The sequence below is a fragment of the Giraffa tippelskirchi genome, chromosome 6 (genome assembly GCF_054371585.1).
Source record: "Giraffa tippelskirchi isolate mGirTip1 chromosome 6, T2T-mGirTip1v1.2.pri, whole genome shotgun sequence".
In the NCBI taxonomy this organism is placed as follows: Eukaryota; Metazoa; Chordata; class Mammalia; order Artiodactyla; family Giraffidae; genus Giraffa; species Giraffa tippelskirchi.
In genome coordinates this window covers 73260812-73274798 of record NC_137280.1, presented here as the reverse complement: position 1 = coordinate 73274798, position 13987 = coordinate 73260812, and the positions used below count along the sequence as shown (strand labels likewise).

Here is a 13987-nt window from a genome sequence, read left to right as displayed (position 1 = left end):
GCAGGTCATGAAGGCTGCGGAGAGACGGCCTGGTGGTGCGGAGGTCTGGTGAGGTCACACGGGCCTCACCTTGCCCTGGCCCTGCCACACCCCAGCTGTGGACCCCGGCACGGGGTCCAGGGAGGTGACCGTGTTCTGGGGAATGGTGGAAGCCCAGCTCCTCGGGGTCATCCGCGAGCCCCTAATCTCCACCCCCACCCTCCTGCATCTCTGGGGACTTTTTGTCTTTAATTTTTCATTTTCAGTTAATGAGAAACCACTGGGCAAACAACCAGGGAGGCCTGTGTCAGCTTTCAACTGAGGCTCGACCCTGTTTAAGGGAGCGGAGGGTGGATGTAGCACTTGAACTAAGAGGCCTTCTCATAGGGGTCCGCAGCCCAGGGGGTGGGAAGTTCGTCCTCTGCAAACTTAAATGCAGGCCCTGAGGCCAGGCGGGAGGCAGGCCTGCTGCTGTCTGTAGCAGGGCCAGACCTGTGGACGTCACTACCAAAAAAGATGGGAAGTGCCATGCCCCAGAAGAGGTTTGTGAGCTCACCCATTCCATCAGGAGCGCTGAGAGAGGCCACTCGGGGGGTCTGAGCAGAGATTGAGGGCCTGGAGCCTCCCCGCTGGGGGCTGCGGAGCCCTGGTGACCTTGGAGGAGCTCACGCCCTGCTGGGTGCTGAGAAAGAAGCAATTGCAGCTCAGAGCTTTCAGCTCAGAGACAAACAGAGCCAGGAATTGGGGGGTGTGTGCAGGAGCTTTAGGGGCTCCTTGCTCTATTTGGGCAGATGCAGGAGGGCTTCTCGGAGGAGGGAGTAAGGGCACAAGGGCCTGCAGGGTGAGGACCAAATCTTCTTGGCTGTGGGGCCTCTGGGGACACTGAGTGCATCAGAGAAGCCAGCAGTCCTTCCAGAATGGTGCAAGGCCCGTCTGGGATCAGAGGGCCACGAGTCAGCTGTGGGCCCCTGGGCAAGCGCCTTCTCTTCTGGCTCAGGGCTGCCCAGGTGGCCCCTTAGCCTGAGCCTGGCCCAGCTCTGGCACGTTTCACAGCGCACTGTGCAGGCTGGGGGTGCTGTCTGGCCCCAGCTCCTCCTCTGCACACAGAGGTCCCGGCCAATAGGAGAGGCAGCAGCCCCCAGACACCTGTCCTCCGCCGGGCGCGGCTCCGGTGGAGGGGACATGGAGGGCAGCAGATGGGAGCTGGCGCGGGCCCCAGGAGACAGGCCCCCAGGAGCCAGTTGGCCCATACTCATTTTCAGGGGGCCTTCCTTACTCCAACAAAGCCTGGACCTTTGTGTGTGTCAGCCCCCGAAAGCCTCTGGGATGCTCAGGGCCCCGCCTGAGCCCGGGCGGGGGCCTCGGCCCACAGGGTCGCCTCTGGTGAGGGTGATCAGGCCCAGAACAAGGCCCTCGCCATGTGGACAGCCAGCTGGGCTCATCGTCCGGAGGCTGGTCTGCTCTGGAGTCTCCCTGCCCTGTCTGACCTCTGTGCTCTGGGTCGGAGGAGGGACAGTGGGTTTGTGCAGGCCTCAGCCCCGCCCCCACCCCACACTGCGAGCTCCACCGAGGGGCTTTCTCCGGTGCTGCCCGCCCTGGCCTGGGGTAGAGGGTCCGTGGGGGGGCCCCCTTACCGCATCCTCCTGAGCCCCTAAGCCTACCTGCCAAAGGGCTGGCGGCCAAGTCTCGGTAGGGCAGTGCCCTGGGGGCTCAATGGGCACCCCTTATCATGGCCAGGAGTGGCCTGACCCCAATCCCAGTCCGGCGCAGGGCAGCTGGCTGAGCACCGCCCTATCTGTCTAGCGGCCCAGCTCCCATGGTTCAGGCGCACAGGCTGCTCGGCAGGTTCTCTTGTGGCCTGTGTCCTTCCTGAGTGATCTCTGCACTCTGGGATGCTATGTGTCTGGGAAGCAGTGGCTGTCACTGCTTAAAGAGTCTGTTGACATGATAAATGTTGATCGAGCACCAGGCAGGTGTCAGGCCCTGGGCTGTGTGCAAAAAGGCTGAGACTGGGGCTAGGGGGCATGGGGGCCAGTCCTGGCACAGCAACTAGATACCAAATGAGCCCACATGCCGCCCTGGCTCAGTAGAGAGAACGGTCTGAAGTAGACTTGGAGGGCTAAGCCCAGGCCTGAGCACCATGAAGCCTGTCTTGAAGCCATCCAGCTCATTCCTCCCATGTTATATAGAGATGAGCTAGCAGAGGCTCAGAGAAGTTAAGTGATTTCCCTAAGGTCACACAGCAAGCCATAGGCAGGCCTTGTTCATTCATCAGTTCAGTGACTGAACCTGAGCCCTGCCCTCAAAGAGCTCACCTCTATTAATGAGACATTTTGTCAACGGAAAATCCTGGCATGAGGCTATACATGATATGATGGGGCTTGTGCAAGGCTGGTTGTGATTCAGGAAGTCTTCCTGAAGGAAGCGCTGCTCGAGCTGAGTTTTGGAAAGGACCAGAGGAGCTGGTAAGGCAGAGAGTATGGGGGGATCCTGTGAGGAGGTGATGGATGGCAGGAAGGGCGTCACAGGGCGCTGGGGAAGAGCAAGCAGAGGAGGAGCGGCAGGCGGCCTTCAGCTTGGTCTAGAATACTCTGGAGGCTATCAGTCCTGTTACCGACACCCTTTCTTCTCAGTGGAAACCTTTTCTTTTCTTCTTGGCTGTCTCCCCCTACCCCCCCAACCCTCTGGACTGACCCAGGAATCCAGAGACCTGGCTTCTAGGCCTGGCCCCACTACCAGACAGCAGAAATTCTGCAAATCCCAGGGAGACCCAAGGTACCTGGGCCCTGCTGGGCACCAGGGGATGGAGGAAGGCGTGCACCCATTGTCGTGCAGGCAGGACCCCAGGTAAATGCCGAGTGCTGAGCGCAGCGCAGGTAAGGCTAAGCTGGACAAGCAGACAGGGCAGCTTTAACAGCCTGTGCAAAGGTCCAGTGGCATGAAACCAGCTGCACAGCCCCTCCCCATGCCTGCTGGGATGACCACCTCCCCACGTGCCCTTCCCTCCGGCCCTCAGCTCTCTCATCTGGGAAGGAAGGTCTTAGATTCCTCCCTATCCTCTTGGCGCCAGCAGCCACCCGTGTGGTCTGACCCTGTGGGGCAGGCAGTCCGTGGCTGGGGTGACCTTGTATGGGGAGGACCAGGCTGGACGCAGAGACACGGGAGCCGCAGAGGGGCCTGCCTGGGTGGCAGCGGTCTCTGCTTTATTGAGAAAGTCTTGAGAGAAGATGAAAAATGAGAGATTGAAAAGGTAGGGACGCTGCTCAGGGACAGTGGAGTCATTTTAAATTCTCTGCTGTCCTCAGAATTATGTCTTTGCATAATGCCACCAGCCAGCAGGCACAACGTTCATTCTTTTGTCCCGTTTTTTCCCCTGGTTTATCGTCAGTCGTCTGAGGTGCTTGTCCAGAAGGAGAAGGTTGAAGGCAGAGGACTTAACGGAGGCCCTGTCTCCAGCATGCAGTGGTGGTGTTCCCTGTGCAGAAGGCAGTTCTGTTCCAATGGGGAAAGGAGGGGGTCCCAGGTTCCAGGACCCACCCCACATCGGATTCACAGCCTGGCCCTGGGTGCGGTGGCTCTGCACCGGGTCCCAGCGTCCCTTCTGAAAGGAGACGGTTTGGATAGATGAGACCTGGAGGCCTGTAAGCCGCACAGCTGTAACAAACAGCCCCAAATTTCAGGGGCCCAACACAGCAGCTATACTTTATGTCTCGTGGTGTGGGAGGTAGGGCCTGTCTGGGGCTCATGGGGGGGTCCCTGGTCCCGCCCACCAGTGGCCCCGCCCACTACCCGTGGCCCCGCCCACCGCCCTTAACCTGTGGCTCCTCCCCGGACCCTTCTCAGCATCTTTAGTTCTGTCACTCGGCCGAGCAGGAACTGCAGGAGGGATGAGTCTATGGGCCAGCTTTGCGGGGTGTGTGTCATTGTCCCCCTACTGTCCCCTGGCTGCGACTCAGGGCTGTGTCCATGCCTTACCACTGCAGGCGCTGGGCCCTGGGGGAAAGGGACTGGTTTGGTGAACACCCAGCCTGCCTCCGCTGCCAGAACGTCTCAAGGGCAAGTGTTCCCTGAGGGAAGAGCCAGCCTAGCAGGCCCCCAGGCGGACGGGGACGGTGAGCAGGGCCGTGAGCCCCCAGGGGCTGGGGCGCGCTGCCAGGGAGGAGACAGAGGGCCGGCCAGCAGCGCGGCACCCTCCGGCGAGACTCTGTCCCAAATGCAGGGTCTTCACACCCACCCGGCCTTGAGCTGCACCTGCACCGCTGCCCGTGGTCCCCATCATCACACCTTGAGCCTGTCGGGCACGTCTCTGCCCCGGCTTGGAGCTCAGCTGTTTCTCAGCTCCGCACCCTAGCCCTCTGGCTGCATCAGGGGAGGAGGCAGAAGCTCTGGCTCTCCCGGTAGCAGGACATGGTCTGAGGTCCACCACCTTGCTCACCTGGCCCTCCGACCCGGGGGGGCGACCACGGGCAGGGTGACCCCTGACCTGACCGGTGGTGTGGGCCGATTGCGTTTCTCCCTGTCACTGAAGCAGGTTCGCATGGTCCCCGGGCAGCCACGGGCCACGTGGGACACAGCCGCCTGGGACTCCCCCGCAACTGGCCCCTGTGCGGACGTGCCCAGGAAGCCTGAGAACATCTCCATGAGCGAGCTCCCAGCCTCACGCATCTCCCCTCCAACTCCAGCTCGCCTTAATTTTAATTTAATTCCCTTTAATCTTTAATGAAAAGTTGTAAAAGTAAATTATTTACCCAAGAGAGCCAAACGGCTCCTCAGGAGCTGTTCTCAACTGGAGGGTAATTACACGTGCGGGTCTGGAGCAGCCTCCCTCCCCGGGTGCTGGGGAGGAGGCATTCTGGTTTATGAACTAATTAGCTACCTCAGTGACTGTTAAAAACACACGACGTTTGGCACCTTGAGAGCAGGGCCCTGGTCCCACGCAGTGCCTTCCTTGATGAGCGCCCAAGGGCAGGATGAGCCCGTGACCCTGGGGCCCCGGGCAGCCCAAGCTGAGCTCTTGGGAACAGCCCTGCCCCTGGTCCATCCCTCCCGTCACATCCCTCTGTCTGAGCCCCACACAGCGAACAGAAGGACCACCCCCCTTCCCCACAGGGAGGGAGGCTCAGAGGCAGGGGGAGGCGCAGGGGGCTGTGTGGTTTCACACCTCCTCCCCAGATGCCCACTGCCTATTTTTGTGTAAGATCCTCTCCCAGAGCACTGTCGCCCCTACCTGCAGGGCATTTCTGCGCTTCTAACCTCTTTTGCCAATTCACAGCAAAGTAGCAAAATAACACTGGAAACTTCTGGACTAAGGGAAACCATATTTGGTGCAGTTGGTCAAGACTTGGAGGAGTGGGCAATGCTAGGAGAGGCTGTGTGTGCATGCATGCATGTGTGTGTGTGTGGACTGAAATGTGGGTGCTGAGGGCCCCCATAGTACCCTAGGTTGGTACACTCTTGTCTCTGAGCTTCCTAATAGCCACAGAGAGTAGGTCAGTGACTTGGCTCTCATTGGTACCCAGGAAAGACTTAACTGCCTTGGTTGCATATGGAGCAACTAGCTACGTTTGCAGTAGAGGAAGTTCACCAGTTTTTACTGGATCGTTGGAAATTATAGGGTTTTCTGCTAGGTCTGCCTGTGCCTTCTCCCAAGGACAGCTGGTGTTGAGGAGGGTGAAGCAAAACTAACAGGCCAGAGGCCTTGCCTTGGTTCTCAGCCCACATCCCAAGACTCAGCTATTGTTCTTTTCTCACTTGAGGTTATTATTTTTTTTTGCTTCATTTAAAGGGTGACAAAGCTTGATTAATTCTCAAACCTAGCCTTGCCTGAATCAAATTTGGCTCTAAAATCTAGGCCCATCCAAGATTTATGTCAACTGGAAAAATGTGTGTGCCTTGTGAAATCTGAAATTCAAATACATCTTAGCTAAAGCCCGCTTGGTAGATCTTTGAGAACCTGACTCCCTTTGGCTGCTCTGGGGTCTTCCCCTCACTCATTCCTCCTGTGGAGTCCTTGTGTCTCTAAAGTGTTGTGTCCAGAATCAAACCGTAAGTCTGCTTAGCCATCCAGTTTTGTCAAAGAAACCAAAGGCCCAGAAACAAAGGCGAGCCCGGGACAGCATCCTTGTCGGGAGTCCAGGCTCCAGGGGAAGAACAAGCCCCCACCGCCGACTGTGGGAGCCGAGCCCTAAGGAAGGAATGAGCAGACCGTTAGATGGGTCAGTTGAGCAAGAAATCTACGAGCCCCTCCTCTTTGCCATGAAAAGTGACTTGCCTGTGACCTTGGGGCCTGCTGATGTCTTCTGTGTTTCCTTCGGCCCCCAGGGGAGCATGCTGTGTAGGCTCCACCCAGAGTCCCACCCTGCCCATTGTCCATGCCTCACAGAGTGTGCCCTTGGCCCTGGACACACACACACACACACACACACACACACACACACACACGCGCGCGCGCGCGCGCGTCAGAATAGACCTAAGAAGCGCAACTCCGGGGAGCCACCAGGCAGGACTTTTCCTTTGAAAAGTCCACAGTGGTTTAGAACTGGTGGACTGTTCACAGCCGTCTGGCAAGTGTCTCTCAAGCGCCAGGAGTGTCTGCCCACCCCTGACCTTCACACCCACCTACTCCGTGGACCATACTGGAGAGACGCTGTGGACACTGCAGGGCCAGCCTGACCATTGTCCTGTCCCTGACTTTCTCTCCTCGGGCTCCACTCTCTACCCAGTCCTCCTCTTGGCCCCGGAACCCCTGCTCCCAGCTGCCTCTCTGGAGTCCGGGTCCTGACACGGTGTGCTGGCCTCGGATCTGCTCAGCCCTCTGTCCTCTGCCGTGCTCACGGGGAGAGGGGCCCAGTCTACATCCCAGCCCTTGGCCCAGCCCCAGGCTCCAGAGGACGAGTGGGGTTAAGGGATTGGGATTCCAGAAGGTTCTCAGCCAGGGAGAGATGAGTGAAGAAGACCAGAAAGAAGGCCTTTGCAAACCTGTGTCTGGGTCAGAGGGCAGAGGCCCACGTCCACCCTGTGGACCATGAGGGCCGCAGCAACCTGGGCAGGCGCGGTTTTGGCAGGAGATGCCACTGCACCGCGCTGGGATGGCATGACAGAAAAGGCAGACGGTGCAAGTGCCGGGAGGAACGTGGAGAATCTGAACGCTGCGGGTGGGACGGCGAGGTCATGCCGCTGCTGCAGAGCACAGCCTGGTGATCCCTCGGCCTGTTAAACGCCCACCCCCTCCAACCGGCGTTTCCGCTCCGAGGTGTGTGCCCTCGAGAACCGGAGAACTGTGTCTACACAGACCCTGTCCTCCAGCGTCCGCAGCGGCATCACTCACAACAGACAAGGGTGGAGTCACCCGGTTGCCCGTTCACAAACGCGTGGACCACCAGCTGTGATGTGTCCATCGTGAGAAGGAGCGAAGCATAGATGCCCACAGACTGAGCCCCAACAGCATCACACTTGGGGAGGGAAGCCTGCTCCTAAAGACCAAGAATGTATGGTTACGGGGGATTCCCTGGTGGCTCAGACAGTAAAGAATCTACCTGCAATGCAGGAGACCCAGGTTCGATCCCTGGGTTGGGAGGATCCCCTGGAGAAGGGAATGGCAACCCACTGTTGTGTGACAGTCCATAGACCTGGGGTGTCTGTAGAGCTAGAAGCTTGAATCCTGGTTGTTCGGGGGTGGGGGACAGGTGGAAGTGGAGAAAGGGTAGGGGGTCACTTTTGGAGGTGATGAAAACATTCTCACATTGCCTGAGCGATGATTGCTCAGATCTGGGACTAGATGAAAAGCCATGGAATTGTGCACTTCAGTGGGTGAGCTGTGGTTTGTGAACTAAATCTCAGTAAAGCTGTATGAAAAATAACACAAGCTCTGGCCATCAGGGTTCCCGTGAGAGCTGAGTGCTCAGCTGTGCACCTGGGCAGCCGGCTGTGGGCCTCTCCTCACCGGGACAGGGTCCCCTGTAAGTGAGGCTGTGTCCATGCCACCTGGCGGGCTTGGTCTGGGGACTGCGTGAGGTGATGAAACCTTAGGAGAGTGGCCATGGTGCCCTCAGGAGCTCCTGTCCCCCAAGAACAGTAATGGTGAGATGAGAGGCGGGCAGTGCCTGTGGGGAGAGGGAGAAGGGAGGGGGCAGGGAGAGGGGAGGGAGGGGCCCCTGCGTGCAGAGGCCAAGCCAGGCCACCCCCTCCCCTCGGGCCCTGGCCCTGTTGCTAGGCTCCTCTGAGCCAGGAACCCTCTGTAGTAAGTTCTGTGCCCGTGTCTCCTGGGCACCAGGAAGGCCAGCTCCCTCCAGGCACAGAGTGCAGCGGAGGCTGTGTTTGGCGAGGCTGGGCGGGGGTCTAAAACTGGCCCTGCCTGGGGAAGCAGAGCTCTTCCCACCCCTCCTGGGAGAGAGGGGAAGCCAAAGCAGAAAGACCTGGCCCCCGCCCCAGAAGCAGGACTCCAGTGCCCCCCACCCCTGTGGGTGGCGGACCCTCCGTCAGGGCCCTGGCAGCCCCGTCTCTTCTCTACACCTCAGCATCCCTGCTCAAAACCCACGGAAACCATGCCTGTGCCCTCTGCCCTCCAGGAACCCGTGAGGCCGTGAGGGTTCCTGGCCTCGGGTTAGGCTCTGGATGGGTGGGCGGAGGGCTCACTCTGCCTCCAGGTGCAGCCTCGGGGTGCGGGAAGCTCCCCCACCCTCTGCGCGCTCTCCCCGCGTGAACCCCCACCCCGCCGTCCCCACGGTGGCCGCCCTTGGCCGGCACCGGCCAGCTGCCTTTCTCCCCGTACTTCCCTCACCGGAGTGGGCCCCGCAGGCCCTTCCCTCCTCTCGCCTTCTATTTATAGCCGTGTTCCTGCCAGAGCCTGGCAACGTGCTGTAGCATAAACGCGGCAGCCGCTTCGGGAGGGATACTGGGCCAGATAGAATGAAGTCCGTGACTCCGGCTGGTATTAAAAGTGAAGGAGAAGCGGGCTGGGGGCGGCGGGAGGAGATGGACTGCAGCCCGATTTAATGCTCCAAGGGAAGAGGCTAATCCGCTCCCAGGTGGTTTCTTACAACATGAGCTGCTCCTGCTCAAATAATCTCCACAAAAGCCTGGTGTGTGAGTCAGGATCAGAGCCGGGCGGCAGCAGCCCGGTTCTGAGGTCCCCTCTTCGGGACACTCAAGGGGGGCCTGGCCCAGTCTCTTCGAGTTCCAGGGAGCCCAAGGGGGTGGGGTGCCACTGGAATGTGAACCTCTTGAGAGTCCCTTGGACTGCAAGGAGATCCAACTAGTCCATCCTAAAGGAGATCAGTCCTAAGTGTTCATTGGAAGGACTGATGTTGAGGCTGAAACTCCAATACTTTGGCCACCTGATGTGAAGAACTGACGCATCTGAAAAGACCCTGATGCTGGGAAAGATTGAGGGCAGGAGGAGAAGGGGACGACAGAGGATGAGATGGTTGGATGGCGTCACCGACTCAATGGACATGAGTTTGGGTGGGCTCTGGGAGTTGGTGTTGGACAGGGAAGCCTGGCGTGCTGCAGTTCATGGGGTCGCAAAGAGTGGGACACGACTGAGTGACTGAGCTGAACTGACCCTGGCCCCAAAGCCCACTCATCCACTCTCTGATTCATCCATTCATTTGGTCTGCTGCTGCTGCTGCTAAGTCGCTTCAGTCGTGTCCGACTCTGTGCAACCCCATAGATGGCAGCTGGCCAGGCTCCGCCGTCCCTGGGATTCTCCAGGCAACTATACTGGAGTGGGTTGCCATTTCCTTCTCCAGTGCATGAAAGGGAAAAGTGAAAGTGAAGTCGCTCAGTCATGTCCAACTCTTAGCAACCCCATGGGCTGTAGCCTACCAGGCTCCTCCGTCCATGGGATTTTCCAAGCAAGAGTACTGGAGTGGGGTGCCATTGCCTTCTCTGATTCATTTGGTCAACAAAGATGAAATAGAAGAGCGCCTGCCTGGCCCAGGTGCTGGGGCAAGAAGAGAGCAACACAGACAGTTAACAAGCAGGTGGGCAAACGAGGGAACTTTAGAGAAGATGCCGAGGGCCAGGAGATGCAGATTGAGGGAGAGTGCCGGGCAGGAAGGCGCTGTGCTGTGTGGTTAGAGACTGCCTCTTCCAGGAGGGGCCCATGCGGATTGGCTGGTGCGAAGTCCCGGGGCCGGGGTGGACTGGGCCTGCAGGAGGACCGGGGTGGAGAGGCAGTGTTATTGGAACACAGGGAGGGGGAGGAACCTGGCTCAGGGCCGAGCAGGGCCCAGGAGACCAGCGTCAGTGGCCACCCTGTGGTCAAAGCTCCCTTTTATTCTGAGTGTCTTCCGCCTCCCCGGCCACACAGCCTCCCCCCCTCTCTCCTGCCCCTCCTGCCCTTACAAGGACCTTGGAGATGATGACATCGGGCAGCCCGGATGCTCCAAGCTACTCAGCTTCTCAGGTCCTTACCATGTGTCAGGCTCCAGGGGGTAGGGCGTGGATGTCTTTGGGGGTGTCACTCTGTCTCCCACACCCCTACTTGGGTTGCACAGAGTTCCGGGGGTCTCCCAGGGAGAAGGCTAGATTCACAGAGCTGGAGTTCGGTCTGTCCCGCCCACCACTCCCACGGAACCCGCAGGTTGAGGTCTCTGGTGCGTGGCTCCTCCGCAGCCAGAGGGTCAGGAGACAGGCCTCCAGGCCGGGACACCCCTCCCGACCTCCCTGGGGGAGCCCCCTCCCTGGGGCTGGGACCCTCCAGGTCCTGCATGTGGCCCGCCGACACGTGAGCTGTGGTCTGCGTTCTTCCCCGACACAGCGGCCCAGGAAATGCTAGCAGGACTGGATCCTGTGGCCCTGGTGCTCTCTGTCCATCGTGTCAGCGCTGCGCTGGCTCACCCGCCCACATCCGCATTCACTGCCAGCTCCCGCGGGTGAGGAAGGGCCTGGAGAAGCTATATAAATGCAGAGTGTCCTCGTGGGCTGGGGATTAAAGCCAGCCCGCCCTGCACAGTCTCAGGGTGGATGTGGGCGTGACGGTGATAAGATACAGCGGGGCGGCCCTGCGCCCCAACCCTGCTGCTTTCAGGTTTCCAGTTCTTGCAAAACCTTGGTGAAGTAGACTTTCCTCGTATCTCCTAAAGGAGAGGATGCCGGGGCCCAGAGAGGGCGAACGGGAGGACTGGAAGAAGCCGCTCAGCTCCTCCCTCCTCTGCCTGTTTTCAGGACACTGTCCCTGATATCCCAGCCCATGCCTCGCGCCCTGGCTGGAGAGCAGTACCCCGGCCGGCCTGCAGGTGACTCTGTAGAGGCCCACCTGGCCGGGCCCCTGCCTCGCCCTTGGCCCGTGCATGGTTCCCTCCAGGTCCGAGTCCCTCTCCTGGCTGTCTGCCGCCTGCAGGAGCCCCTGGGGGTCAGGGCCAGAGCTTAGCTCTTCCAGCCAGGGGCATCTAGGAGGCTCTCTGGGACCCCCAGCCTGCAGGCCAGGAGAGCAGGGCTGGGCCCTGCAGGTCTCCCACCCCCAGGCTGGCACAGTGCGGGCGGCAGCCGTGGCGGGTGGAGGAGCGGGTGAAGGAAGGGGGAGCCGGCAGCCGGGGCCCTGACGCTCTGGCACCCCGTGTCCCTGCAGACGTGCTGGTGGATGGACAGCCCTGTGACCGCCAGGCGGCAGCCTGCCGGGTAGGCGACCCGGTGCGCCTGGAGGTGCGGCTGACCAACCGGAGCCCGCGCAGCGTGGGCCCCTTTGCCCTCAGCGTGGTGCCCTTCCAGGACCACCAGAACGGCGTGCACAACTACGACCTGCGCCACGCCGTGTCCTTCGTGGGCTCTGGCACCTTCTACTTGGACAAGGTGCGTGGGGTCCTCCCCCGGGGCGGTAGACACAGAGGCTCTGCGTCGACCCTCGTCCGCCTGACTCTCCTGGAGACCCCAGACAGTTCACGTCTCCGAACGCGAGTCCTGGGAGCAGGGCCACGATGGGGAGGCAGGGCTGTCGAGGAGCTGAGGTGGGGCATCCAGGGCAGCATTGCCCTGCCCCTGATGGGCAGCTCCCACTTGCTCGGCGGTCACTGTGCCCAAAGGAGCAGATGAGGTCACAAAACACGGTCCTCCAGCTTCGCTCACCGGTGGAGATGTGCCTTTGGCCCCAGACACTCCCCAGCTCGCTGACCCGCAGCAGCCCAGGGAGGGAAGTGCTGTCAGCTCCTTCCCGGGACGGGAGCTGAGGCCCAGAGCGGTGCAGTGACTTGCCGTGGGCAACACCTCAGAGAAGCCCTGGGGGGTCGCGGAGCCAGGCCTGGGGGTCCTCCCCTGTCCCCACATCGGGTCGGTTCAGGGTCTCCGCAGGCTTCAGGGGCCCTGTGGCTCCTGGCTCTCACCTCTGCCTCCTCTCTCAGGTGCAGCCATCAGGCCAGGCGGCCTGCCTCGGGGCGCTCCTCTTTCTCTACACGGGCGACTTCTTCCTCCACATCCAGTTCCACGAGGACGGCCCCAGCAAGGAGCTGCCCCCATCCTGGTTCTGCCTGCCCAGCGTGCACGTGCGCGCCGTGGAGGCGCAAGCCTGAGCACCCCCGCTCCGTCCCGGGTCCCTGTTCCTTCAGGGAGAGATGACCAGAGGCCCCCAGGGACGGGGCCATGGCCTCTGCCATGACGCCTGTCCCCTCCTCCCGGCCCCCAGCCTGCATCCCCCATGTCTGCCCACTGTGTCCTCTCTGGGACTCACAGGGGCCCTCGCACACGGCAGCCTGGCCCCTTCCCACCCTGGCTGTCGGGGCCCCCCAGCGAGCTTGGGCTAAGGCAGATGCTGACCCAGATCCCAGAGTGTGGCCATCCACCCAGTCCAGGCCTGGGGTCCCTGCACCTGTTCCCGTGACCTAGGGTTCACAACCCAGCTGGTAGGAAGAGAAGGCAAGTGTGAAGGAGGGGCCCTGCCCAGGTGGGTCTGGGGAGCCTCCCCCAGCCCCCTCAGCCCTTGGAATCCCCCGAAGGCTGGCTCTTCTCCTGGGGCCCCGAGGCAGCAGAGCTGGGAGAGACGGCACCATGGGTGACACCGAGAGTTCCCCCCTGCCCCCGGGGAGTGGACACCCCTGTGTCAGCTGTCCTGGGCCCTGGGCTAGTTCCAGGCCGGGCTTGGGGGCGTGGCCTGTGTGTGTCTGTGTATCGGTGACAGATTCTCCAATAAAGGGCCTGCCTTGCTTCTCTGCTGGTCACCTGCATCCTTGCCTCTGCTTGTCCAGCACGGTCAGGCGGCGGCCCCCCCAGCTCGTCAGCCCCCAGCCCAGGTAGGGGTGCCTGCGACCCCCCAGGGCACGCACGGCTGGTGCCCAGCAGGGTTGGAGCCGTGTCTGTCTGCCCCTGTGAACCCCAGCCCCTCCCCAAGCATGTGCTCTTTGGGCCTGGTTCGCATCTCTCTGGGAACATGTCTTGAGTGCCGCACCATGGTCCCCAGCCCCCAGCCCCCAGGATGGCTCTGGCCTCCCCAGCCTTTCACTTCCTCTCCTGAGATACACACGGGCTTCTCTTGTGGCTCAGCTGGTAAAGAATCCGCCTGCAATGCGGGAGACCCGGGTTCGATCCTTGGGTTGGGAAGATCCTCTGGAGGAGGGAACGGCTACCCACTCCAGTATTCTGGCCTGGAGAATCCCATGGACTGTATAGTCCCTGGGGTTGCAAAGAGTCGGACACGACTGAGCGACTCAGCACACACCTGAGATGCACACACACTTGGGAAGGTGTTTGGGGGTGACACAGGCCTCTAGAGGTTGAGGTGAAGATTGGAGGTGAGTGTCCTGTAAGCAGCCTTGGACCCACCCCCCCGTGACAGTAGCCTTCGCCCACTCCCCTCTCACTGCTCCCTGGGTCACTCAGAGCCCCCCACCCTGGGCAGCTGCCACCCACCCGCTGCCCTCACTCCAGGCGGGCTCTGAGCCCCAGCCCCGCCCAGGCACCCTCAGGCAGGCTTTGTCCAGCAAACTCCTCATCCTGAGCAGGGTCCCGGGGCACAAGAGTGGGGCTGGGAGAAGCCAGAGGTGTCCGAGGCTCCCGGGTCCCCCCACTTCCTCGTGGC

General features: G+C 60.9%; 1 protein-coding gene across 7 annotated transcripts in view; it reads left to right on the top strand.

Annotated features, from left to right (window-relative positions):
* Positions 1 to 13119, top strand: part of TRAPPC9 (trafficking protein particle complex subunit 9) — a 390153-nt gene extending 377034 nt beyond the window's left edge. For all 7 annotated transcript variants that reach the window (XR_014057689.1, XM_081504121.1, XM_081504120.1 and 4 more), the window contains 2 exons: positions 11552 to 11772; positions 12318 to 13119. Coding sequence is in view for 6 of the 7 variants with exons in the window: in XM_081504121.1 (XP_081360247.1) it covers positions 11552 to 11772; positions 12318 to 12485 (389 nt within the window). In the remaining variant the exon portion in view is untranslated. The remainder of the gene's footprint in view (positions 1 to 11551; positions 11773 to 12317) is intronic.
* The last annotated feature ends 868 nt before the right edge of the window (positions 13120 to 13987 follow it).